Raw genomic sequence first — 25,703 nt, 5'->3', positions numbered from 1 at the left:
CATTCCCAAGTGATGTTGCCGTAATGTACAGGGCAGCATCGGGAATCATGAAAGTGCTGCCGTGAGGAGGAGGAAGGAGCTTCTCTGAGGGTCCTCACTGCTCAGGGCCACAGCAAAGGAGGGAATCGGTGTCCACTACCTTCCATGAACAGATGTGGGGACTCGTAAACCAACGAATGGATAGGCGACTCGAAGACCAGACGTGTTTCCGTTGGAGTATGAGAGAGTCAGATGGAAGCTCATGCGATTGTGCTTCACTTCCTAAAGGCCACAGATTTGCAACTTTCTGCAGTTACTCAGGCCCCCTGAGGCAGCAAAGGGCTCACTGTCATCAACGATGAGAAAGAAACCAGCGACGCCACCAGAAAACGCTCTTCTCGCATGCAGAATATTTTGATATGTAGAATCATCTCTCTCAAACTCTACATGAAAAAATAAAGATGGCAAATGCTTAATAACGAACAACAAGAAATATGGAGAAATACACGAATATGATTGTGAACGAGTATAATACAATGACTTCTGGACTGAGTGGACTTCATCTGAGGTCCTCCTCTTGAGGGAAACCAGAGACACTGGCGGTGGGAAACACAGCTGTGATGGGTTGGATATTGGAACGTTGTCCGACTGAAACCCAATCGTGAACAACTTTGGAACTGTGTATGTCATGGTGATTCAATTAAAAAAAAAAGCTTAAATGAGCTTAAAAAGGCTGCTAATCACCCAATGTTGGTGTATATTAAAGAGCTCCTGAGGCATGAGCAAGCAAGGGGAGAGATGAATGTCTTCCATTGCACTGGCTCCTTTGGGCCACAATCTGGATTTTTTTTTAATATTAATTTTTTGGGGCGAGGAAAGACCACGGCGGCTGCAGCATCGCCACCTCCCCCAGCTGTGCCAAGGCACGGCACCATTGAGCATGGGGCATTGACAGTGACCCCCGTGGTGACTTGTCCACTTCAGGCCCAACCACCGAGTGACTTGGGACTCGACACAGGTGTTCAACCTGGCACAGACCCTATGCGATGGGCACAGGCCCTCTGCCAGCTATTCAATGACCTCCGGGCGCACTCCTTCCATCTCAAGGAGATCAACCTGAGGCCGCAGATGCCCCAGGCACTGCCTGGAGACGCAGGCAGGTGCGTGTTGTCAGTGTATAAAAATTGTTACAGCAGTCCGGTCACCAGGAACTTACATTTGGTAGACTGAGAACACCTACAGGGACGATTAGAGATCGCCCCCAAAGCCTCCATCTCCCACCTGGAGAGCCTGGAAAACTACCGAGGGTATCCAGCCCGCACAGCAGAGCCTGGCAAGCCACCCGTGACATACCAAATATGCCAACAACAGTAGCTAAAATGGGTCTCGTTTCCCTACCCCTGAAGGAGTCTCCAGCTGAGCTGGGAAGACCGAGAGGGCTCGTTCTAAGCAGACGGCGCCCAAGTCAACGGGCGGGAAGGCGCCCCGCAAGCAGCTGGCCACCAAGGTGACCTGCAAGAGCCCGCCAGCCACTGGTGGCATGAAGAAGCCGCACCACACCGCTACCGGCCTGACACTGTCGCCACGCGAGATCCACCAGCTGCCATCGCGCCAGCTGCCGTTCCAGTGGCTGGTGCGACAAGAGATTGTGCAGGACTTCAAGACCGACCTGCGCTCCCAGCACTCGGCCGTCATGGCGCTGCAGGAGGCGTGCGAGGCCTACCTGGTGGGGCTCTTCGAGGACACCAACCTCTGTGCCATCCACGCCAAGCACGTCACCATTATGCCCAAGGACATCCAGCTGGCGTGCCGCATCCTTGGGGAGAGAGCATAAAGTTTACGATGCCAAGATCTCAGGGCTGGGACGAATGGAGATGCTACTGGTGCCCACTCGAGTAACCGAGGATTAACAGGATGACAGTGACAGTGATTATTTTTTTATTCTACTGAATCACCATGAGATAGAGCATTACAGAGCTGTTCGTAATTAGCTTTCAGTCCAACAATGCTCCACCACCCATCCCTCCCCCAGTGTAACTTCCTAGCACCAGCGCCCCGAGTTTCCCTCCAACCGCCAAACCATCCCCAGTCCAGCCTGCCTTTGTGGCAGGCACCTCTCTTCTCTCTCTCCCTTTCTCTTTCTTTCTCTCATTAATTCGAATTAATGGTTTGCAATACAGATGCTGAAAGGTTATCATGTATATCCCTTATCTACTTTCAACACTCAGCTCTTGTCCGGAGTGATCATTTCCAAGTAATGTTGCCATAATGAGGAAGGTCCATTATAGCCTGGCTTTTAATGCCACTGTACATGAACATTTCTCAATGGGGAGGGGGGCACGTGATCTCCCGTGGGCTTCCAGAATACTCCAAGAAGGCCACAGGTGAAAATTTGGGAGCACGAATGAAACTAGGTGAACGATCAGTAGGAAACAGGGGTTGGAATCAGCTGAGCAGGGGTCCACGGTCAAAACACATTAAGAAACGTGCTGTGGATTTATGATATTTGGTTAGAGGAAGCATTCAATTAAGTTAGTTAAGGGGTATATTTCCTGGCGTGTTAAAGACTACACTTGAGAACAGTGGCACAGTTCATCCCCCCAAATAACTCAATTTTTCATATTCCATTTGCGCTGTGAGTTCAGATAGAATCCAAATAATGAATTATATTTTAAAAAATCTAATTTTTCTCACCTTGTAATTGTGGGTGGTGACAGAGAGATTTTTAAAAATAAAATTTGATTTGGATTAGTTTAATCCAAATTAATCCCCGCCCCCCCCAACCCCCAAGGCTGCCTCTTTGGCCCTCACTGTCTTCACCCTTGTGGATTTCTGTCTCTGCCTCCCCGAGTTTGAGTTTTTTCTTGTCCTTTTGTTTTCTGGCTTCCCTTGTTTTTGGTGTTGGATTTAGGTTTCTCCTATTTTGAGATACCCCCGATAGTTCCACTGAGTGTGCTGGTCTCCTGTCAAACCCCAGACAGCTTAACTGAGTGTGCTCTGCATTAACTTTCTGGTACCCTTTCTGACCAGAAAACAAAATTAATTAATGTCACTATATTCTCCAGGATACTCTCGATAGTATCCTGCCTGCACGGCAGAGCCTGGCAAGCTCCCATGGCGGATTCGATATGCCAAAAGCAGTAACAATAATGTCTCATTCCCCGGACCATGAAAGACCCTCCAATGGGGCACCATTGCAGAGGGCAAGTAAGGAGAGGCTGCTAAAATCTCAGGGCTAGGATGAACGCAGACATTCCTGGTGCCCGCTCGAGCAAATCGATGAATAACTGGATGACAGTGATACAGTGATACAGTTTAAATATAAATATCCACATATGGGTAATAGTGGCCATTGCAGGTCATGGAGACCCAAACAAACTTTCCTTAAGAGATAAATTTCCTTAAGAGATAAATTCCAACTTTGAATTGTACCATATCTCAGACTTACCCAGAAGCACAGTATTTTTATTTGAGCTCCCTAATGCTCAAGCAAAATGGAATTTATAGCAGAAAAGGGAAGCAAAATTCGCAAGTTCTATTTTCCATCACGTTCTATTTTCAGTGGTAGTCTTACAGATGGTGGCATGTGAGTTTCAGTGTATACATAATATATTGAAACATATTGCCTTTATATTTTTAACTTTGCTGTTTAAATATTCCATATCCTATTTGTTTATAATAGAAACATTGTAAGGTGGGCAGGGAAAGATTTTCACTGTTACAACAAATGAGAAAATAAACTCAAACAGATTAAGTTTCTTCCTTGAGATCACATGTGGGTGATCACGTGTGTGGGTTGAGCAGTGCTGTTATAATCCATCCTTTATTCGGTCAGAAAACGGAATCAATTCTGATCGATAAATGGATGAAGGATTGATTTCGTTGAAAGTTTGCAGCCTAATAGATATTGTCTATGCGCCAAGCCAGCAAACATCTACTGAGAAAATTGCTCTCTCCTTCACCAGATATATTCAGTTGTGTCCAATTGTCGCTTGGTCACTTACTGATGTACCTCTTGGTTTGATCTCTGAATGATGTGAGTAGAAGCATGTCCTCTCTTCAAGCAATGAAACAAGCCACAGCTTTTATCCAGAGAATCAGAATTCTTAGAACATTGATATCATCCTGCTCAGTGCAAGAAGTATGAAAAAAAAGGAGTAAGATCTCCTGCAGAGACTGAGATTCTCGAAAGCAAGGGGATGTTCCACATCACATGATTGTACCCGAATGCCCCCAAATGGTGAGTGCTTAATATAGGTGTTCAAGTAATGGGTCTGCTTTATTTCAAATAGGTTGGAATTCAGACATATCATAAACCATCCCAGTGCAAAATGAGAAAGACACACAGATGCTGACGGAAGGAGCCCGGTTTCATTGACCACTGGAGTTTGATGAATTCACTAGGGACTGTTCTGTCCTGTCTTCCCGTTATTCATCGATTAGCTTGAGCGAGCCCAGTAACATCTCTATCATGACACTTGTTGTTACTGTGTTTGGCGTATTGAATACATCACGGGTACCATGCCAGGCTTTGTCGTGCAGGCGAGAGACCCTCGGTAGCTTGCTGGGCTCTCCGAGAAGGGCAGAGAAATCGAACTCGGCTCTGCCGGGCTGGCTGCGTGCAAGGCAAACGCCCTACTGCTGGACTGGGGGTTGGTTTTGCAAAGTCCCAGCAGCAGAGACAATTTCTTCAATCATTGTGTTTTCAGTCAGTTATCTCTGAATGCTCTAAGAGCAATGGCTGCCTCGGGGGAGGAGGGACCTGCCTTTCATCACTGTCTCTCAGGTCCAGTAGATGCTCCACACCCAATTTCTCCCTTACCAAACAGTTGAAAAAGAAGCACCAACAACTAGCAATGCATTCGGGACCTCAGACATATTTGCCTGCAGTGGTTGGTTTGTTCACGGGGAATTTATGGACCCAGAACAATGCTCAGCACAGCCACACGATTCTGCTGGGAGACATGGAATAGTTTCCCACTGTCCCGGAGATCTCAGAAGGCAGTGGCTCGTCCCATGTGACTCAGACCCATGTGACTCAGTCCCATGTGACTCAGAGTCTCCTGTGACTCATTTTCCCTTAATGTGAAAATGCACTGAGGCTGGGGGCTCTACTTTGGACAGAAGGTTAATGATTCACTTGGGTCCTGCATTTTCTCACTCTGAAATGAGAATCTGCCTTAATTCGACTTTGCAGCCAAGACGGTTTACTGAGGGCATGTGGCAAGCTGTTTCTTCAGGTGTAGCTGGGACTCCTGCAACGGGGCCCTGCCCGGTGGGACCTTCACAGGTTTGTGTGATGGGTTTAATCGAGAACTTCATTCAGCATTATTTGCGAATCTCTTCTGGTTAAAATTGGCATCGCCTCTGCCTGGGAATTTATCTTTGCCGACAGAGAGGCATGTTCCGATGTCTGAACATCTGCGTTCCCCAGAGTCTATTCCCAGTGAAGCAGCGGCTGTGTTTGTGCTGGGCGGAAGTGGGGAGTCACCTCCTGCACACAGCCAGTTCCGGGACGGTCTCTCCAGTCAGCTTTGGCTCTCTGGGAAGCCCTGGTTCTCATTGCCTTTGGACATGTCTTTACTGGAGGCACTGTAGGGATGTTTCTGCTCACGGGTGGGTTCCACACACCCACTGTTCCAGCCCAGCACCTACCCACAGTGTCTGCCTGCCTTCTCCCTCCACCAAGAGCTCAGGCCCTCCTGGGAAGCTTGGGCCTGCAAGCAGGTGCTCAGGCTCTGTCCCCCCAGGCTCCGGGGAGAGCCTGACTCCTGATATTCCACCTTCTGGTGTAGCTTCTCTCCCACAGTGTGTCTGGGGGCCTGGGGCCATGCCTAGTCCTACGTCGAAAGGCAGAACCAACCTCATGGCCTAGTGGTCTGGTCAGGGGGGCCTAGAGGGGAGTATGTGGTGCTGGGGGCTGAACTAAGGGCCTTCAGATGCAAGTGTGCACTCACACTTCAAACTATTTCTTGGGACCCTCAGAGTTCCTTCTAGAAATAAATAAATAAATAAATACATGCAATAGACACTGTCATTGGTTAATGGGTTCTTATTTCTTCTTACCCTGTGATTAATTTGTTAGTATGTAATTAATTATGCTTGTCACTCACTGTCACTGTCCTCCCATTGTTCATCGATTTGCTTGAGTGGGCCCAGTAACGTCTCCATTTTCAGACTTGTTGTTACTGTGTTTGGCATATTGAATACGTCATGGGGAGCTTGCCAGGCTTTGCCGTGTTGGCAAGATACTCTCTGTAGCTTGCCGGGATCTCCAAGAGGGGTGGAGGAATCGAACCCGGCTCGGCCGAGCTGGCTGTGTGCAAGGCAATCGCCCTACCACTGTGCTATTGCTCCAGCCCAATTATGCTTGTATTCTTGGCCATACTCTATCCACTGGTAAAAGACATCAGGATAATTATCCTTATTCCTTGTTTGAGGGGCTTATGCAGCAGTGCTCAGGGGTTACTCCCATACTATGCAGTGCTGGGTGGAACACAGGCCTCCTCCTTGCAAATCAAGTGCCCTGCCCGAGAGTCATCTCCCCCAAACTAATATTTTTAGGAGTCTTATCAAAGATCCATATGATAGAAATTAATTTCTCTCCTCCTTGGGCCTGTGGCTGTCAGAGTTGCTCATCTTCTTCCTCTTCCCCTTCCTCTTCCGCCCTCCCTTTCTGCACGCAGATGTTTCCCAGTCCACCCAAACAGACAATCCTGTTCTCTCTAGCTTCCACGTGGCTCCCTGGTGCTCAGGGACGAGGGTTTCATGAGACCCCTTGGCTGTGGTGCACGCAGGATTCCCATGACCATAAGATCTTCAATCTTCTCTTTCAAAAAGTTTGTACGACACTAAAAAGGTGCTTAGAGCAGAGTCTTGGCTGCCTTCTCTCATGGGGAATGAGCAGCTCACTGTGGACCCCGACATTCAGCTGCCCCCGGAGAGCTGACCCCTGACTGGACACCCCTCTCTTGCACTGTCAGGAGCGCACATGGGGACGAGTAGGAGAGGAGACACAAAAATTCTCGTCCTCACCCCAGGCAAGAGGGTCACTGAGAGGCCGCCGTATTCCTATGCATGTGGCCATTCTTGCCCACGGCCTCTGATAGCTGGGCTCTGGGGTCTATGGGCTGTTCCATCACTGGAAGGCTAGAAACCTCCTTTACCACAGGAGGAGAGAAGGCCAGTGGAGTGCGTCCCACTAACTCACATGCCCGAGTGACTGGACATCGGTTACCAAGGCGAGGTCACCCTCACCCAAGCTCTGCCTGGCATGCTGAGCCCGAGGAGTGACACTTAACAATAAACGCTCATTAAGACGTTATTCAGACAAGTGCTGGGGGGCATTTCAAGTGCAGCACCAGTGATAAGATTAAACACCCAGGAGGGGTCATAACCAAGTGGGTTTTAGGTGAATCCAAATAGACACCCCAGGCCTTGAGTCACCTCCACAGCTACTCCTAAGTCCGTTTCTGCCCTGAGCAAGCAAATAAGCATTTTGAGATCTACTTGAGAGTCTTCTAGTTCATGATGCTTCTGCCACAATTGGGTGATCTTCGAACCTCCCTGGCCAGACCTGGGTTACCAGGTGACTTTCCTCACAGGCTACATCTGGATACACACCACAGATCTTGTGACCTTTTTCTTCTTTTTATCGAAGCAATCAAATAAAAGGGTAAGGTCATGAAGTCTAAGAAACTCATTGTGTTTAATTATTTATTAACACAGCTTTTTCCAAAGACAAGAATGTTGATTCCATTGAGTTATACGTTTGGCTAATATTAAGAGTCAGATGTTTAGGCCACAAGGCCTGAGTGGTTGCTCCGTGCGCTGCCTGGGGGAGGGGGAGGGGTGGGGACGTGGGCAGTCCCAGCACCGTGGCTGACTGAGGGAGGATACAGCTGAATGGCCCAGACGGTGTGTCAGGAAAAGCCAGCCTTGGCCCTTGCATCGGGACAGTGTTCCGGGGTGCCTCTGTCTCCAGGGTCAGCCAGTGCTCACCCGACCTCATATTCTTTGGGATACAAGTTTGCAGTGGATTTAGAAAGAATCCAAGGATGACTTGACTAAGGAGACATGTGAGCCACTTTATTTTAAGCGAGTGTTGCAATTAAGTTTTGCAAATCAGCTGCCCTTGCAAAATGTTCCCCTTGAGAAGAGTTACACGAGGAAAATAACACGCTTCCACTACCCGCGTAACTTGAACAAATGCTCCCGAGCTTGGGCAACACTTGTTGATGGGCTGGAGTTGGTACCACACACTGGGACCACGGGCCAAGGCTCATCCTGAGGATCCCCCGACCAAGGCCTGTGAGCGTCTGTATGACACCAAAGATTAGGTGCATGCGATCGAATCACAGATTCTTGTTGTCTTTAAATATGACCTGTGAAGAAAATCCCTGAGCTGACACAAAACTTTTCTTGGTTGGGGCCACTTCCCTGAAGAGAAAGGTTGGTGAGTCGCTTGGTCCTTCACTTGCAGGGTCTCCCTGGAGATGCATAAGCTGCTTGACAGTGCGTGCTCAGCATCGCTGTGTAAGTCTTGCAGCGCCAACCCCAACCCCAGGGCCCTACTTTAGGTCGCCTTCTGGTTGCTAGGTTGTGGGAAGCTGGCTATCCTGTCTGTCCTGTCCTGTCCTGTCTGTCGGTCTGCCTGTCCTGTCCTATCCTCTCTCTTGGCTTCTTGTCTCTTCTTGCGTCTGCGTGTTCATTCGGTTGATCCCTTCTTGCACGTACGGAACCCAGAACCCTCCCTGCAGGACGGGAAGGTGACTCCGCGGGACCCCCCGCACTAGGTCATAGCAATTATGTCTGTAGAGAAAAATAAATCTTCATTACTGGATATGTGGACTCCATTTTTAACAAATTTTATTTTGGCCCCTGTAAAAAACTATGCACACAGAAGGTTGTGTGTTCCCGGGCTCTCTGGACAGCTCTATCTCACCGCCCGCCTTCAGTGCCCTAGAGCCGCTGTGTGTGGCCTGGATCGGGACAGCTGTTGGCCAAGGGCAGACGAAGGAAGAGATGAGGGCCAGGTCGGTTGATCTTTGTAGCAGTTTATTACAAGGAAGTTTATCCCATAGAAGAAATTTATGTTATGGAGGGCCTAGGTTCTCTCAAGCACACGTTCCCCTTGCTAGTCTCTCCCTGGTCCATCTTTCAGCCCTGCCCCCTCATTCTCCAGCTCCCTTCTAGTCTGGGCTGACACTCCCCCAGTCAGGTGCCAAATCAACATAAGAAAGCCCTTCCTGACTGCCCAAGGGCCAAATACCTCTTAAGGTGTTTTTCTCTTTTCCTCAGTCCAATAAACTATCAACTATTCCTGAGGTTATGCAGGAAGGACAGAACAGTGTTATCCTACAGGCCACCACGATTTACAGTTTGACAGCATGTCCCTGAGAGGGTTTTATGCGGACAGCCTCCCAACACCAGCCCCACCACTGCAGTGCCCATTTCCCATCTCTTGCCCTCTCCCCTGCTAGGCCATCCCCACTCACTTCGCATCTCACTGCCCAGGTAAGCTCCATTCTGGAGACGAGCATTTAGAGTCCGGTGCTCTGGGACATTTGTTAGTGCCTTACTCTGGGTCTTTATATTCCACACAAGAAAGAGATCCTTGGATTACTCCATAACTTAGAGGCCAGCCGGGTATCCTAGAGGAAAGGGCAGTTCAGATAGAGAAGGGAGCACCAAATAAAGGATGTTTGGAGGATCCTCCCAGGAGGGGAGATGCATGTCGAAAGTAGACTATGGACTGAACATGTTTGCCACTCAATGCCTCTTTTGCAGACCACAACACCCAAAAGGAGAGAGAGAACACAGGGGATTGCCCTGCCACAGAGACAGGGGGGATGGGGGGATGGGGGTGGGAGGGATATTATCCATGGTGGTGGAAAATGGGCACTGGTGGAGGGATGGGTATCTGATCATTGTATAATTGAAACCAAAGCACAAAAAATTGTAAATCTACAACTTTAAAAAAAATAAAATAAAATAAAGGGAAAAATAAATAAATAAATAACAATAGATATGGGATTTGATTTAGAATTTTTTCTTTTCGGTATCATCTGAATTGCTAGTGACTTCTAAGTGTTTAATTATTCAGCAAGATTATTTTCATCCCATGAAGACGTTAGGATTTATTCCTTATAACTTACTTTAAATGTTTAAATATAGGGAATTTTACTTTGTTGTTTTTTTAAAAAGAGGAGATTTAAATCAAATATGACAAAGTTGAAAAAATAAAATGCATACATGTAAAAAAAAAAAGAAAGAGATCCTTTTGTATCTGTCTCATCTGACTGTTTTCACTGAACATGAGCCTCTACAGATCATCCACGTAGCAGCAAACGGCATGATTTTGTCTTTTCTTATAGGTAAGCAGTACTCTGTCGTGTACATGTCTCACAATTTCTTTATCCAGCATCTGCTCTTGGACTCTTGGGTTGTTTCCAGAGTTTGGCTGTGGTGAATAGAATTTCAGTGAACACAGGAGTTCACGTGTGTTTTGAGCAGAATGGGCCCTTGGAATAGATGCCCAGAAGCGTGAGTGCTGGGTTCTGGGTGTTTTTATGGAGATTGCATTGAGTCTGTATAGTGATTTGAGTAGGAGGGTCATTTGGACCACACTAATTCTTCCAATAGGCGATCAGGGATCTGTCTCCACTTCCCTGTGTCTTCCTTTATTTCTTTTAGCAATGATACACAGTTTTCTTTATAGAAGTCTTTATATAACCTCTTTTGATAAGTTGTTATCAAACTTGTTGTTAATTGAACAAGTCAGAAACAGGACTTATAAAATGCTAAACACTTAAATATAGTTTAGTTAAATGAGACAATTAAATGAGTTTTTTTCTCACTGACTACATTCTTCCCTATTTATCTATGGCTTATTCATACCAAATTCAACACTATTTTCTATTAAATCAGCTCATGATGTCAGCACCATATCAGTCAGAGTTCGACAAGATGAACATAGTGGGAGAACATACACATTAGAAAAGCATATCCATATACACAATATTGTTATTACAGGGGCTGGAGCGATAGCACAGCGGGTAGGGCGTTCGCCTTACACGCGGCCAACATGGCCGACCTGAGTTCGATTCCTCCACCCCTCTCGGAGAGCCCGGCAAGCTACCGAGAGTATTCAATATGCCAGACACAGTAACAACAAAGTCTCCAATGGAGACGTTACTGGGCCCGCTCGAGCAAATCGACGATCAACGGGAGGGCCTTTACCTTTATGTTGGGATTATCCGGGCAAGCTACCCGTGGCGTATTCCATATGCCAAACACAGTAACAACAAGTGTCACAATGCAGACGTTACTGGGCCTGCTCGAGCAAATGGATGGACAATGGGAGGACAGTGACAGCGATGTTGGGATTCATAAATGTTGGGGATTCCCAGAGCTGCCCCTCCTGGAACCTCGCTTGGTGCCGTGGCAGCAGAGCCGGGGAATGTGCTGCCACCCACATCCATCGAAAGGGGAGATCGAGCAGTGAAGAACCAGGGCCGAACAGGGAAATGTTAGTTCTCGAGTATGCGTCGAGGGCACAGAGATAAGCAAGGCATGTGGAGTGTTGAAACACGGATGGCCAAAGGTCACTCAGGCCATTTGGCACTGATTGGCTTTCGTAGCCCCCTTGGGTTAATGATCAAAGCATCGAGCATACCTCAAAGTACATAAGATCAAAATGCATAAGATCAAAACATCTTAAAGTACATATTATTTTGTAGCCTAATGACACAAAAAAATTCCTGATAATATAAATCAGACTACCTTGTAAAACTTCACGTCCCACTTTCCATATATTCCACATCAAAATCTGTACAAGCTTACACAATAGCCCAAAAAGGTATTTGAAAGCTAAACACTTTCATCCAATCATAACACAGTTAATGTATAACAGAAGGTGTCTGCATTGGGACATGCTGACCCCAACCCAGTTCACTCAAGATTCCTTGCTATTAGTCAGGTAGCATTCCCGAAACTTCCTCATGACTCTGGTCAGGCTCCAAGAGGGAAAACCCATTCCAAGGCAGCAGCTGCCGCTCCGTCTCCTGCCTTATCTATCGGCAGGAAAGCACATTCCGATGATCAGGTCCGACCCACACGTCTCCCCGCCTCTCCCCAACAATCTGCTGCTAACTTTGCCCCTAGCCTTGATCAAACCCATCAGGCTGCTGTGGGCATTTCTCTGAGCACTGACCAGCGGTGGCACAGCTTAACAGTCACAGTGGAAAGCGCTCACTCGGACAGGACCACTGAAGGCCGAAGTTTACCTCAACAGACACTCTGGAATCATTATTGTGATACACTTCCTGTTATCTCTATGTGGTTGAAAGCAGCTATTTTCTCAGTCAGCACCATCCTATCTTTAATCTTACCTCAGCCAAGTGAGAGACAGGCCAGGGGTAGGACACTGTGTCATCGCCTTGTGGGCACTCAAGTGAGGGGTGGCCTTTGAAGAAAGAAGAATAAGGCCGAGATCTCTGGTTGGTCTGAGCAGATAGAGCAGACCTTAAGCTCAGGGGCAGAGTAAGCAGAACCACTCAGTACTAACAGAAAGAGCTGCAGCAGGAATTTTTTTTTTTTTTAGCAGAAATCCCTCCAGGTTTAATTGTTAAAATTCCAAAATCCTGAGGCCACTACTGCAGCCACAGACATCATATGTTATTCATAACCAGCAATAGAAAACAAATTGTCGACAGTGGCCTTTTTGGTGGGATGGGGCGATAGCATAGCCAGCAAGACCTTTGCCTTGCATGCGGTTGACCCGGTCAGCCCAGGTTCGATTCCTCCGCCCCTCTCAGAGATCCCGACAAGCTATCAAGAGTGTCTCACCTGCATGGCAAAGCCTGGCAAGCTAACCATGACGCATTCGATATGCCAGACACAGTAACAAGTCTCACAACGGAGGGCCCGCTCGAGCAAATCGATGAACAACGGGAGGACAGTGCTACGGTCCAGTGCCTTTTCGGCAGATCTGAGTATTGGGGTAAAATCCCAAATAATAATGGTGGGTCTGGTGTGGAAATATTGAATGTAATCAAAGCAGAGAGAGAGTAATGTGGAAATCATCTGCCCCACAGGCAGGGGAGGGTGTGGAGTGGGGGGGTACACTGAGGTGTTTTCATGGTGGAAAATAGGCATGCAGCAGGAATTTTTAAAACCTTTCTCCCTTGGACACGCTCTGCTTGGTGAGTCTGTGAATGGCAGGTCCCAACCCTGTGCCTCTGTGCACCCGGAAGGATGCTCTTCAAGCTTGTGCCTACAGCAGCGGAACTGGTGGGAGAGCCACACGTCAGCTTTCTCAGGCCTCCCAGATGGCCCGGAGAGCACCAGGGGAGCGCTTTAGCTCGCGGGCAGCTCTGGGTGAGTCCTTCTAAGGGGTACATGCTGCCAGCACCTCTCGTGCCAGCCAGGCCTTCTTGCATATATATATATATATGTGTGTGTGTGTGTATATTATATATATATATGTATATATATATTAGTGAAACACCATGAGGTACAGTTGTAGACTTACAATTTTTTGTGCTTGGGTTTCAATTATCACGATCACGATCACGACCACCCTGTTGTTCGTCGATTGCCTTGAGCAGGTGCCAGTAACGTCTTCTTCGTCCTAGCCCTGAGATTTTTTTTTTTAAAGTGCCATATTCAAGGCTTTTTTCAGGGTTAGGAGAATGAGACCCATCATTGTTACTGGTATTTGGCATATTGGGTATGCCACGGGGAGTTTGCCAGACTCTGCCGTGTGGGCATGTTACATTTGGTAGCCTGCCAGTTTGGTAGTCTGCCTTCCGGGAGCTGAGTGTGATGATCTCTGGATCCTGGCCGTTGTTGGAGTTACACGGCAGTTGGTGGGTGTAACTGTCTAGTTACTGGCAGGTCCAGTCCCAAACTGTACAGGCTTGGAGATCTCAGCCCCGGGTCCCACACACCTGGGTTCCTCTGTCAGTTCTTTTATGCGTGAGGCTCATAAAAGAAAAAAAGCTCACTCAGCTCCTGGGAGAGAACAAGACAGAGTCTCCTACCCTATGCCTGACTGTCTCCACCAGGGCCCAACAGCTGAAGACCACCGAGGCCCAGCCAAGGCCATGCTGGGAGCACTCTCCACACACTTGGGTTTCAATTATACAATGATCAAATACCCATCCCTCCACCAGTGCCCATTTCCCACCACCATGGGTCCCAGTATTCCTCCCCCACCCATCCCACCCTGCCTCTGTGGAAGGGCACTCCCTTTTGTTCTCTCTCTCCTTTTGGGCGCTGTGGTCTGCAAAAGAGGCAATGGGTGACAATCATGTTCGGTCCACAGCCTACTTTCAACATGCATCTCCCATCCTGGGAGGATCCTCCCAACGCCCTTTATTTGGTAACGGAGCTTCATTTTTATGGTTTCATCCTCTGCAGAACTCTCGTAGGGAGGAGAGAGGTGTCGGATGGTCCCCAGGGGCCCCGTCTCCAACTGCATCCCTGCTGGGAGTACATGACCCCCAGTTCTTCCTCTTTGTTATTTCTCAGTGAGAAACTGAGGCCCAGGCACAATCTGTAAACATGTGAGGACGGGTTCCAAGGCAGTGCCCACCCGGTGGCTGAAAGAGCCTTTGCCAGAAGCCAGCAGCCTCCCATTTAGGGATGATGATAATAAGCCCCACTTATAAGGTACTGCTAGGTCGGGCATAGAAAGTAGAGGCACATCCAAGGCCGAGAAACCGACCCCCCTCCCCCCTCCCCCAGGAGCAGTGCTCACGAGTTGTCAATATTCCACTCTATTCTCCAAATATGCCACAAATATTCTCCCCTCCACGGACCCGCAGAACAGGCCAGGCTTCTCCCCTGTTCTGGAAAGTCCCTTTCTTCCCATGCCAGCTCCCCACGGCTCGTCTCTTCAACTGGATGAAAGCCCTTCTCAGAAACAGATGCCCGCCGCACACAGCCCCACCGTGGGGGTCCCTGCCCGTCCCGCCTTCTCTTCGGGGGTGACAAAGCCCGCAGAAAGGGATGGTTCTCGTGATGGAGCCTGTATTTTCTGCATTGAATTTAAGACAGACGACGTGACAGTTCAGAGAGGCCTGTGTCCTCGCCAGTAAAGCCCCCCTCCACCCCCTGCTCCTGTGTTTGTTTTAACACGACATGGAAGTCCCCCCTTTGCAGCAGCCCTGCCCGGGGTTGACTTTTGCAAAGTGTTCTGAGCCTTGATCCCGTGTCCCTCCTTCCTGCCATGTCCTTGGAAAACCCCTGCAAGGTGGACGCTTCCTGAAACTGCCCTCTGGCTAGCGTTCCCTGGGTTGGAATGGGAATGAATCCACAGCCAGAGAGGGGAGAACCAGCATCCGTGAAGACGCCAACTCTCTGCCCAGTGCTCAGTGCCAGCGCTTCCGGGAGGCCTGAGTTTCCAGGAACCACCAGGAATCTAGACCCCAAGGCTTACCGCGAGGGAAAGAATTCCAGACTAAGGAACCCTGAAGAACAGGCTTTCTGTGTTGACCTGAGCTGCCATGAATTGTATCAGTGCCAGAAGTTTCGGTGGGTTTAATCCCAGGGACCACCAGGCTGCTCTGTGGGATGGAGCCATGCCCACATACTGGGGATCACGGTGGAGCCATGCGCCATGCTACCCCCAAACAAACACGCTTCCCTTCTAAAAGATTCCTGCACGGCATGTCCAGTTCCTGGGCCCATGACAGGTATGAAGCAGTGCGGATGAACGGGCGAGGAGGGTGACGGTAACCCGCACAGCTGAGCACCACGGCTGCCAGAGAAGATAAAACCCACACCTCAGAAGTGAGGGCATCGCGCGAAGTCAGAGGGAGCACAGACACGGGAGCACCTCGCCCTGCAGTGGGCAAAGGGACAAGATAAGGGGATGAATATTGCCAAGGGTGGCAACCCCCCACCCCCCTTGGCTCACTAAACTAAGACAGTGCACCAGAGGGAGTGGAGGGGTCAGGGGAGAGTTGGACCAGAAGGGACGTGGCATCTGGGAGAAGGTTCTGAGCACTTCGGGGCAGTGCCGACATCCATCGGTGGACATCACCGTCACTATGCCCAAGTGGCCTCCATGACGACAAGGACAGGGTCCATCCCGCCCCGCCCCTGGCCCCTTGTGGTTGTGTTTGAGTCTGTGTGGCGGGTTTTTTCCATGATGTCGTTTGACATTTGTCTCATTGTTTTGTTGTATTGGTTTTGACCGAATTAAAGAGATGATTCAGTTCCTCCCAATCTCATCTCGAAGTGCAGTCAGCGGCCACGGTGCTAGGACTTTGCTTCTATCCATTTCTCTGCACAATTATTCGGCACGCTGTGCATGGGGGTAAGGGTGAGAGGACTTGGCCACGGGCGATAACCCCCAGGGACGTGGTGGGAAACGTCTGAGCCACAGCTACCCCGCTGCAGGGGAAGCCGGGTTGAGTGGGGTCCCGAAGCCCCTCTCTCAGGCACCGATCCTGAGCTCCACGAACTGGACCGTCACTTTGAGCCCTTCCTCCTGTCTCCTGGGAGTCTGTGACCCTGCAGTGTATGACCCTGAAGTGTGCATTTCTGCAGTGTGTATCTCTGCAGTGTGTCCCCTGCAGTGTGTGACCCTGCCAGTGTGTCCCTGCAGTGTTCGTCGCCCGCCGATGTCCTGCTTTCTCTTGCTGCCTCCTGCTCATTTCCCAGTTACCTCCCAACAACAGAGCTGCTCCTCACGGCTGCTTTCCTGGCTTTGGCGTCCAGTCGCAATGGTGTTTGTTTATTTATGTTCTGGGGCTTGTGGGTCACACCCTGGCGAGGCTCGGGGGCTATTTCTAGCTCTGTGCTCAGGGGTGACTGCTCGAGGTGCCTGGGAGGGTCCTATGTGGTTCTAGAGCCTAACAGGATGGCGGCAAACACTGATCATCCCCCCCCCCCCCCCCCAAACACACACAGACTGTACTCTGGCTGGTAAACGGTAGCTTCCCATGGAACAGAACACAGGCTGGACACTTACACTCACAGAGTGTCTGAGCCACGCTCAGCCATAATCTATTTCACCTCACATTCTTAACTCTTCACTCCAAGGATACATTGCAGGTGTGTGTGTGTGCGTGTGTGTGTGTGGTGGGCAAACATGCTTCAGTTTGTTTGGGGGGTCTTACCTGGCTATGATCAGGGTTTATTCCTGGCTCTGTGCTCAAGGGTCACTCCTGGTGGTGCTCCTTCGTCCTCCCATGGCATCCATTGGCCGGCCCGGGTGGGGAAGTGGCCCGAGACCACCGAACACAGGCAGCGAGAGAAAGCTGCAGGATTCCTAGTTTCATGGTGATTACACAGTGACTGTTGGAATAGTGGGGGAGCACGCCGTTAGTAACCCTGCCAGCCTGGCACGTCAGCCCCAAGTCCCACTCACCTGCCTTCAGGCCTCCCAGGAGGAGGAACAGCCCAGCCCCAGGCTCTGCCTGGACTGTGTCTGAACCGCCCAGCCTCTATCTCCTGGTCAGCCACACTCTGCCCTGAGGATTTCCCCAGTGACCTTATTCCTAGCCCTTTGCACCCTTGCCAAAGAAGGGGTGAGGTCAAAGGGCAGGGGTTTGGCTATGCCCCCAGGGGGCGAGAAGGTGGTTCCACCCAGCCCCTCACCCCTCTGCCTGTCAGGAGAGCAGGGCGGGAGTCAACATGGGAGTGGACGCCCACAGGGCACCAAGGCACCTGCCCACAGCGGGCGGCTCGCGGCCAGCAGCCAGGCCAGCCTGGCCCACTACAGTTTAGAGAAAAAGCCCCTCGTGCTTCTAGCAGGGAGCAGACAAAGAGCGTGGAGTTCTGAGCAAGGCCTGCCCGCCCCACCCGAGGAGGAGGGAAATGAGAGACGCTTCCCAGGTCCACTCCGGGAGGCAGAGCCTCGACCGCTGCCACCTCGGCACCTCAACACCACATCTTAGGGATTGAACAATGCTATTTTTGCACTCAGGGATCACCCCTGTAGATGCAGGGGCCCATATGTGGTGCCGGGGACTGAACTCGGGTTGGCCACGTGCAAGAAAAATGTCCTACCTGTCGTGCGAACTCACTGGCACCTTCTTGATCTATTTTATAGACTTGGGTCTAACACCAAAGTCTTTGATTCAGTCTTATTTATTTATTTTTTGTTCTTTTTGGGTCACACCCAGCGATGCTCAGGGGTTCCTCCTGGCTCTGCACTCAGGAATCACCCCTGGCGGTGCTCAGGGGACCATATGGGATGCTGGGAATCGAACCTGAGTCAGCTGCGTGCAAGGCAAACGCCGTACTCACTGTGCTATCACTCCAGCCCCTGATTCAGTTTTAATCAGAATTTTTAGAACTAAAATTTTTTTAAGTATTGTGTGAGATAGGGATCCATTTCCTTCTCTCCTTCCCTTCTCCCTCCCTTCTCATCGCCTTTCCTCCCTCCCTCCTTCCTTCCCTCCTCTCCTTCCTTCCTTCCTCCCTCCCTCCCTCCCTCCCTCCCTCCCTCCCTCCCTCCCTCCCTTCCTTCCTTCTCCTTCCTTCCTTCCTTCCTTCCTTCCTTCCTTCCTTCCTTCCTTCCTTCCTTCCTTCCTTCCTTCCTTCCCTCCCTTCTCCCTTCCCTTCTTTCTCCTTTCCTCCCCTCCCTCCCTCTTTCCTTTCATCCTCTCCTCCCCCCTTCCCCTCCCTCCCTCCCTTCCTCCCTCCTGAGGCCATGATTGACCAGCTTCCCTGAACATCTGCTGGAGAGGAGCCCCTTCCTCTACTTTAATGCCTCCGGTTCCTTTGCGTAAGTTAGCTGCCCTTACAGTTGCGTTTCCTTTGGGATGGAGAGAGAAATCTTTTGAGTTTCCACATCTCTGATTTACCAGTATCAAAGGAGGGATCAAAAATTTAAACTTTGAAAACCTGTATGAGCTCTTCAGGTTTTCATCGACTCGACTAGGTCACTCTCCTCATGTGAAAATTGAAAATATTGATAGAGAAATTCCATTATCACTGGGACTTTTCAAGGGGGTTAAAGGATAAGGATGATTTCAGCAGTGTGTCAAGCAATGTTCCTCACATCTGCTTTACTGAGATCATACATGTATCCACTTTAAAACTAGGAACTGCAAATTAATATGATCTCAGAAGATTCTGTTGTGTTGGGGGCTGGTTTGGGAGGCTCCCAAGGGTGCTCAGGGCCCCAGGGACACCATTACTAGTTCTCAGCCAGTTTGGCCTGTCCAATGCACGGGTTGAGGACTCAGGGCCATGTGGGCTGTGAGTTGCTGGGGTAGCCGATCACCCCCCAGCAGCACTCAGGGGTCGTGGGGGCTACATTCAGCAATGCTCAGGGCCCACGTCGGGGCTTGCTGGGCTGTCCCCGCTCCCAGGCCCGGAAGACCTGGAGCTTTTCCCCCCTTGAAGCTGATCACCTCTGCCTGCAGCCCCCCTCACTCTCCGCTCCCCCTTAGCTTACAGGCTGCACCTCCCTTACTGCTCATGTGCCATTTCATTCCCAATTTTTAACTGAGATTTCTCCGATTTACCCTTTTTTTCTCAGTTGTTTCCAAGAACCACAATAGCACACAGAGAAATTGAGAAATCCCTAAAAGCTGGTTCTTTGATATGAAAAATTAATGGCAATTGTCATTTCGAATGTCATCTTGGAATAATAGCACATGCAGTAACTTTGGTCCAACTGTATCGGTGCTTGAGGGACAGGAAGACTTGGTAGATGTAAGATTTGGGACCCAGATTAGAAAGCACAAAGCTGTATCAGACATGCAGTGCAGGCCGAGAGGCCCCGTCAGCTCTGCTCCAGACTAGGAGGTCTCGGTCCTCAGGGTCCCAAGACCAACTGGTGGGGGTGGCGCCCCTTCACCAGCCACGTTTGGACAGATATGGTGACTTTCTGGTAAAGCATCAAACTGCTCTTTTTCAGTGCTGCCTGGCTCTCCACACTGGCTGAGGGAAGGACGGACTCTGCCCTGCAGAGCTGACCGTTGGTGTCCTCTAACTCTCCCAAGTCCCCGACCTCCAGAACCACAAGATCAAAATAGTGAATAAATCCACAAATAGATATTGCTGAGGTTGTTCTTTGATTTTGCCCACACCCAGCAGGGCTCAGGCTTGACTGGCTCTTGTCTTGGGGATCACACCTGGCGGGTCGGGGGAATCTTGGCAAGAGATCGGACCCACATCGGCCTGTGCGAGGTGCATGTCCCACCCCTGTACTATCTCCGGCCCCAGTGCTGATGTTTCAAGCCACCAAATCTGTTTTTGCTTGTTACAGGAATGGACCCTGGATCCTCGTACACAGTGAAAGACTGACATCAGTGTTGGCACTGAGGGGCAACTTCTGAAAGGATGACAGGACTGGAACATCTCCACAATCCAACACTGATGGGGAAATCACAGGTCCAAGCGCTGGTGACTTTTTCTCAGACTAGATTTTGGAAAGTTCAAGCTGACCAGCCAGTTGGGAATAATCAAGAATTTAGATGTGGAAAGACGAGACATTATGACTTCTTTTGATTTTGTTTGGGGGCCACACCCAGCAGTGCTCAGAGCTAACTCCTAACTGTATTCAGGGATTATCCTGGCAGGGCTCAGGAGACCACGTGTGGTGCCGGGGATGAAAGTCAGGAGGCGAGTGCCTTCCTGCTATCACTCTAGTCCACATGATGACTCCTGAAGATTACATTAGTGAAAATGGAGCAGTTGGGGAAGTTGACTCCTTTCGAATACTGAACTTTCGTCTTCTTTCATTGGAAAAAGAAATCAGCATATTCAGGACATGTTTAAAATCCATGCCCAAACTGAATGAGAGTGGAAATATTTTTCAAAGCCAAACGGCAAACAGCGAGCTCCTAGGAAATGATTCATTCCGAGCTGGAACACGGTGCCACGGCGTGTCTGCGGGCCTCTGCTGCCAGGCCCCTCTCCAACTGCCGCTCTCCTCCTGAGCGTTTCCACATCTGGCTAACCTGCTGCCAGAACACTCTGACGGGCTTCCCCAGAAGCCCGAAACGTAAGGTTCTAGCTCTTGGGAAACTTTCAAGTTTAACGTTCAAACTCTAAGAGAAAAGTTATTGGTCCATACAGCTTGTGTTGAATTCAACAATACATATAGTTTAAAAATTAAACGGCACGTATAGTTCAAGACAGCAGAATTGACAGTCTGGCTGACAATTGGTGTTTGGTTCTTTTCGTAGGAGTTTTTCTCTTTCTGGCTGCCTTAGGATCTTTTCTTTATTTCTGGTTTTGAAAAGCATTCTGCTATTTTCTGTGTCTGTGTGTGTCTGTGTGTCTGTGTGTGTCTGTGTGTGTTTCTGTGTGTGTCTCTGTGTGTGTCTATGTGTCTCTGTGTGTCTGTCTGTGTGTGTGTGTGTTCTATCAGTGATCATTCTTCGGATGCTTCTAAGCCTTGGTTAACTCCCTACAGACGTGTATGTCTTTCAAATCCTAGAAATATTGCAGCTGCAATTTTTCTTAGATTTTTTAAAAATAATAATGACCTATAATGAGTATGTTGCTCTAATTTAGTGTGGAAAAATTCCAAGCATCTGAACTATACCCTGAGCTGTCTTCTTTAAAAGCTAGACATAGATTTCTATTATTATCATTTCACTCCTTTCTTCAAGGTAAAAAGAAAATCATTCTCAGAAATGCCATCGCCATCTTTTTCGCAGACAGTAGATGAAATCAGTGATCCGTGTTCTTCAGAAAAAACAGTAAACACATGATATGGGCAGTGGGCCACTGAGCTACAGCCAGGCCAGGGTTAGGCTTCTTCAAGGACAGCATGACCTCTAAGTCAAGGACAAGAAGGCGTGGCCGCTGACTTTTGCCTGTTAGAATAAAATTAAGTCTGAATTTTAATAGCATTTCAAAAAACTAAGAATGTTTCCAGCAGCCAAAACTAACCTATGTGGACTTAACCTGAGTGGCAGACAAGATCCTCGTCTAATTCCCGAGGTGACCAGCAAGTGCGCAAAATTGTTAAACTCCACGAGGAATTCGAGAACCCCACGGTTGAATGTCGTGCAGCTTAGCAGTCTCCTGGCTGACAGGTACCCTAGGAACCCCCCCCCCCAGCCCATGCGCACACACACACACACACACACACACACAAACATGTACGCACATACACATGCACACACACATGCACACACGCACATGCACACACATGCACACACATACACATGCACACACATGTGCACACACGCGTGTGCGAGAGCACGCACACACATACGCACACACAAACATGTACGCACATACACATGCACACACACATGCACACACGCACATGCACACACATGCACACACATACACATGCACACACATGTGCACACACGCGCGCGCGAGAGCACGCACACACACACATACGCACACACACACACACACACACACACATTCCTGGGGCCTCTTGTTGATACCACTCAGTCTTCCAGAGAAGAAGCCAACTATTCAAGCTCGTCTGCCTCATGCTTATGAAATCGACTGGGAGCGTCCGGTGATGCAGGAACTCTTGCCCCAAAGGAGCCTGAGGTTTGGCGATTCCTGTGTTCATGTTGCTTGGTGAACTCGCACACCAGATTGTTTGGCTGAATGACAGCACTCAGGGTTTGTCCGCTGCGCCAGCCTTTAGAAAGCTCATCTCTTGCACATAGGGTTTCTCCTAACCCGGCCCTGCCCCGGGGAAAGGGCTGGGAGGCAGAGGGGTGCAGGGGCCATGGGGGTGGCTGTGCATCCACGAAGGGTCCTGTGAGAAAGGCTCTCCTATCCAAGAGCCTGGGGTGACTGCTCCCTTGGTCAGACCAGGCTGCAGCAGGAAGGCTCTATTCAAGCGTTAACAAACTCTACTGCAACCTCAGAAGACGCAGCCCTGTGTTTCCCTTCAGAGAAGTCTTCTGTGGCCTAGTCTGTGTGCCAGCAGCCCACGGGGCGGGGGGGCAGGGGAAGGAGTTATGCCTCCCCCTGCTCCCGGGCGAGGAACCCCGTCCATCAGTCACTGGCATTGGGGAGGATGGGCTGCAGCAGCTAGAGATGAGTCACGGCTTCTGAGCGGTCAGCCTCAGGTCTGAGCTGTGCTGGGCAGAGGAGCAGTGTCCTCCACTCTCTGGCACTGGGGCCCCTGGGAATACCTGCACCCGAACATCTTGGACCTTCATCTTCCCACCGAGACCTGGGTCAGCCTGCAGGAACTGCCGGGGGTTTAGTTCGGTTGACAAGCATTGATCAGGCTGTTTAAATGCTGGAAGCCGTGGTTAGCAACCCAGGGAACGCCATCCTCTTTCCAGGGATCTGCTTCATGCCTCTCCAGATAACGACAGGCTGTCAAGAGGAGAAAAGAAAGCAGTGACAGAAATCTACAGAGATTTCTCTTTCTCCAGACTCTTGGACCCAGTTATAAAGATGAAGGAGGGTAGCTCTTATTCCTTTCACCCCCCCCCCCCCCCCCCCCGACAACGCGGGGAAAGCAGCAGATGCAGGAGGATAAAGCGCATTGAGCAGCTCGAGGACCAGGTGGCAACCGTCCCTGAACTTCCCGGAGTCTGTTACTCAGATACAAAGCTGCGATATCTGTTAATCCGGGATATTGTGTTGCTGTTGTTGTTGGCTTGTTTTATTTTGGGCCACGCTCAGCAGTGCCCAGGGCTTCCTGCTGGCTCTGTGCTCAGGGATCACTCCGGGCAAGCTCAAGGGATCACACGGGGTGCTGGGGTTGAAGCCGGGTGGGCCGCACGTGCAAGGCAATTCCCCACCAGCTGTCCTACTGCCCCGCCATAGTGAACATGACGTTTCCGCTGTCTGGTCAGTAGAGAGACGGGGCATGAGAGTCATCTTTGTTTCCATCAGCTGAAACAATTATTTTGCCTCCCTTTTTGGAGAGTGAGAGGTAGAGCTGCAGCTTCAAAATGCCCTCCTGTTCCAGAGAATCTGCAGCCCACAAGGCTCACCCTGGCAGGTGGACTTTTGCAGCCACCGAGCCAAGACCAGCAGCGTGACCGCCCCAACCTGGCCAGAAGAAGAGAGAGAAGAGGCAGAGTCTCATCCTGGCGGGCACCTCAATCTCCCCCAATCCCCCCAAACTTGTGCTAGACTCCTCTCTTTGGTTTATTATTTATTTTATTTTTTTGCTTTTTGGGTCACACCCAGCAATGCACAGGGATTACTCCTGGATCATGCACTCAGGAATTACCCCTGGCAGTGCCCGGGGGACCATATGGGATGCTGGGAATCGAACCCGGGTCGGCCGTGTGCAAGGCAAACGTTCTACCCGCTGTGCTATCACTCCAGCCCCTTCCTTGGTTTATTCTTGATGATTACGGCCACCCCATCATAATGGCAGCTTTTTATTTGTACCCTCACTGTGGACAGACAAGATTTCCACCATCTCTCTAATATGATTATTGGAGGGGGAAAAAAAAAAACGTGTCGCTTCACCTCTGACTGTTATCCCTCTTTAAACCACCATTGGCAGGACAGATTGTCAAGGCAGTGAAGCTTACGGGTTTGACCTGGAGGTGTAGAGTATCACACGAAGAGAAAGATGTGACCACAGAGATTCTAGAACATCCTCTTCATCTTCCCAATGAAGGAAGCTTCACCTGTACTCTCCGGCTGTTTACTGGAGGGTGAGTCCAGTTATACTTCATTTGCTCTTGTTTTCGCCTTTGGCTCAAGCTGATACAAGTTGAGACTCACAGTCAAGTAAGACATAAATATAGTCACCTTGGGGCAAGTAAAGCCAATGGCTCAAGGTGAAGTTGAATTTTGTCCACCAGCCTTAACCACTCTTTCCTCTTCAGAGGTTGCCTGTGCTATTGCTTGGCATTTCCTGAACCTGAAATGGTTCCTTTGCTTCTTCATACATTTATCTTAACTGTGAGAGATGGGGAGGAGAGCAGAGATTTTAGTTTTAATAATGGCATTAATCTGGCAATTTGTGTTTCTTGTGTATCTCTAACATTTTGTTTCAATAAATAAACACATAGACCTTTGAGATATATGCATAATTTGGTTATACTTCCGTTTATTTGAAAAAAATTATTACTATTGTGGAGGCAACAATATTCTTTTTAAAAGCCTTTACTTGATTTTTTAGGCCTTATTACTTTGGCTAGGATCTTCAAACGTTGCAGAGCAATAATATCAGGAACTAACATTTATTGTGCATCTTAGTGGGAGTGTCTGTTATGCTGAAGTCACACTTCTGTGTTTGCTTTAACTCTTTGGTGGACATATTCACAAAGAAAATAACATTTAAAAAAATTTTAAAGTTTTTTTGAAAGAGAGATGGCATATTTAACCAAATCTCTTTTCCTAATTATTTTGACATATGAATTTTGGCATATAAGTGAAGTCTTATTTTCTCCTTTGGACACAGAACATAAAAATGGATAAAGAGATGGCCATCCAGCAGGTGATGGAAACCTGCCTGTGAGCATGTCGAATGCCGATGCTGATGTATAAAGAGGAATGCCTGAAATAGACACATACACACACACACACGTGTGTGCATGCACACACACGTGTGTGCATGCACACACACGCACACACACATAAATGTGCACACTCAATCAACCAACAAAACTAAAACAAAGCAAACTGCAGAAGGAAAGCTGCCAGACTGCTACTGTGAGTGAGACCTTCATTTTTTGTATACTTGAGAACTATTTAGAAAACACAACAACAGAGCCATCACTGAGTCCCCTCTGCCTCTCCCTCAGGCCGAACATGGCTGGGGTCCAGGAGAACAGATGGACTACCCGGGT

The 25,703-nt window shown here is 49.3% G+C and overlaps 1 protein-coding gene across 1 annotated transcript in view; it reads left to right on the top strand.

Moving 5' to 3' along the window:
* Positions 1 to 1,020: 1,020 nt before the first annotated feature.
* LOC130038751 (histone H3.1-like) overlaps positions 1,021 to 25,703 on the top strand; it is a 159,724-nt gene continuing 135,041 nt past the window's right edge. The window contains exons 1-3 of the mRNA XM_056130564.1: positions 1,021 to 1,139; positions 1,417 to 1,812; positions 8,616 to 8,693. Coding sequence (XP_055986539.1) covers positions 1,021 to 1,139; positions 1,417 to 1,812; positions 8,616 to 8,693 — 593 coding nt within the window. The remainder of the gene's footprint in view (positions 1,140 to 1,416; positions 1,813 to 8,615; positions 8,694 to 25,703) is intronic.

Source organism: Sorex fumeus, unplaced genomic scaffold (genome assembly GCF_029834395.1).
Source record: "Sorex fumeus unplaced genomic scaffold, SorFum_2.1 ptg000079l, whole genome shotgun sequence".
NCBI classification, from domain to species: Eukaryota; Metazoa; Chordata; class Mammalia; order Eulipotyphla; family Soricidae; genus Sorex; species Sorex fumeus.
Note: the sequence above shows the minus strand (reverse complement) of the source record. Positions and strands in the feature narration are given on the sequence as shown.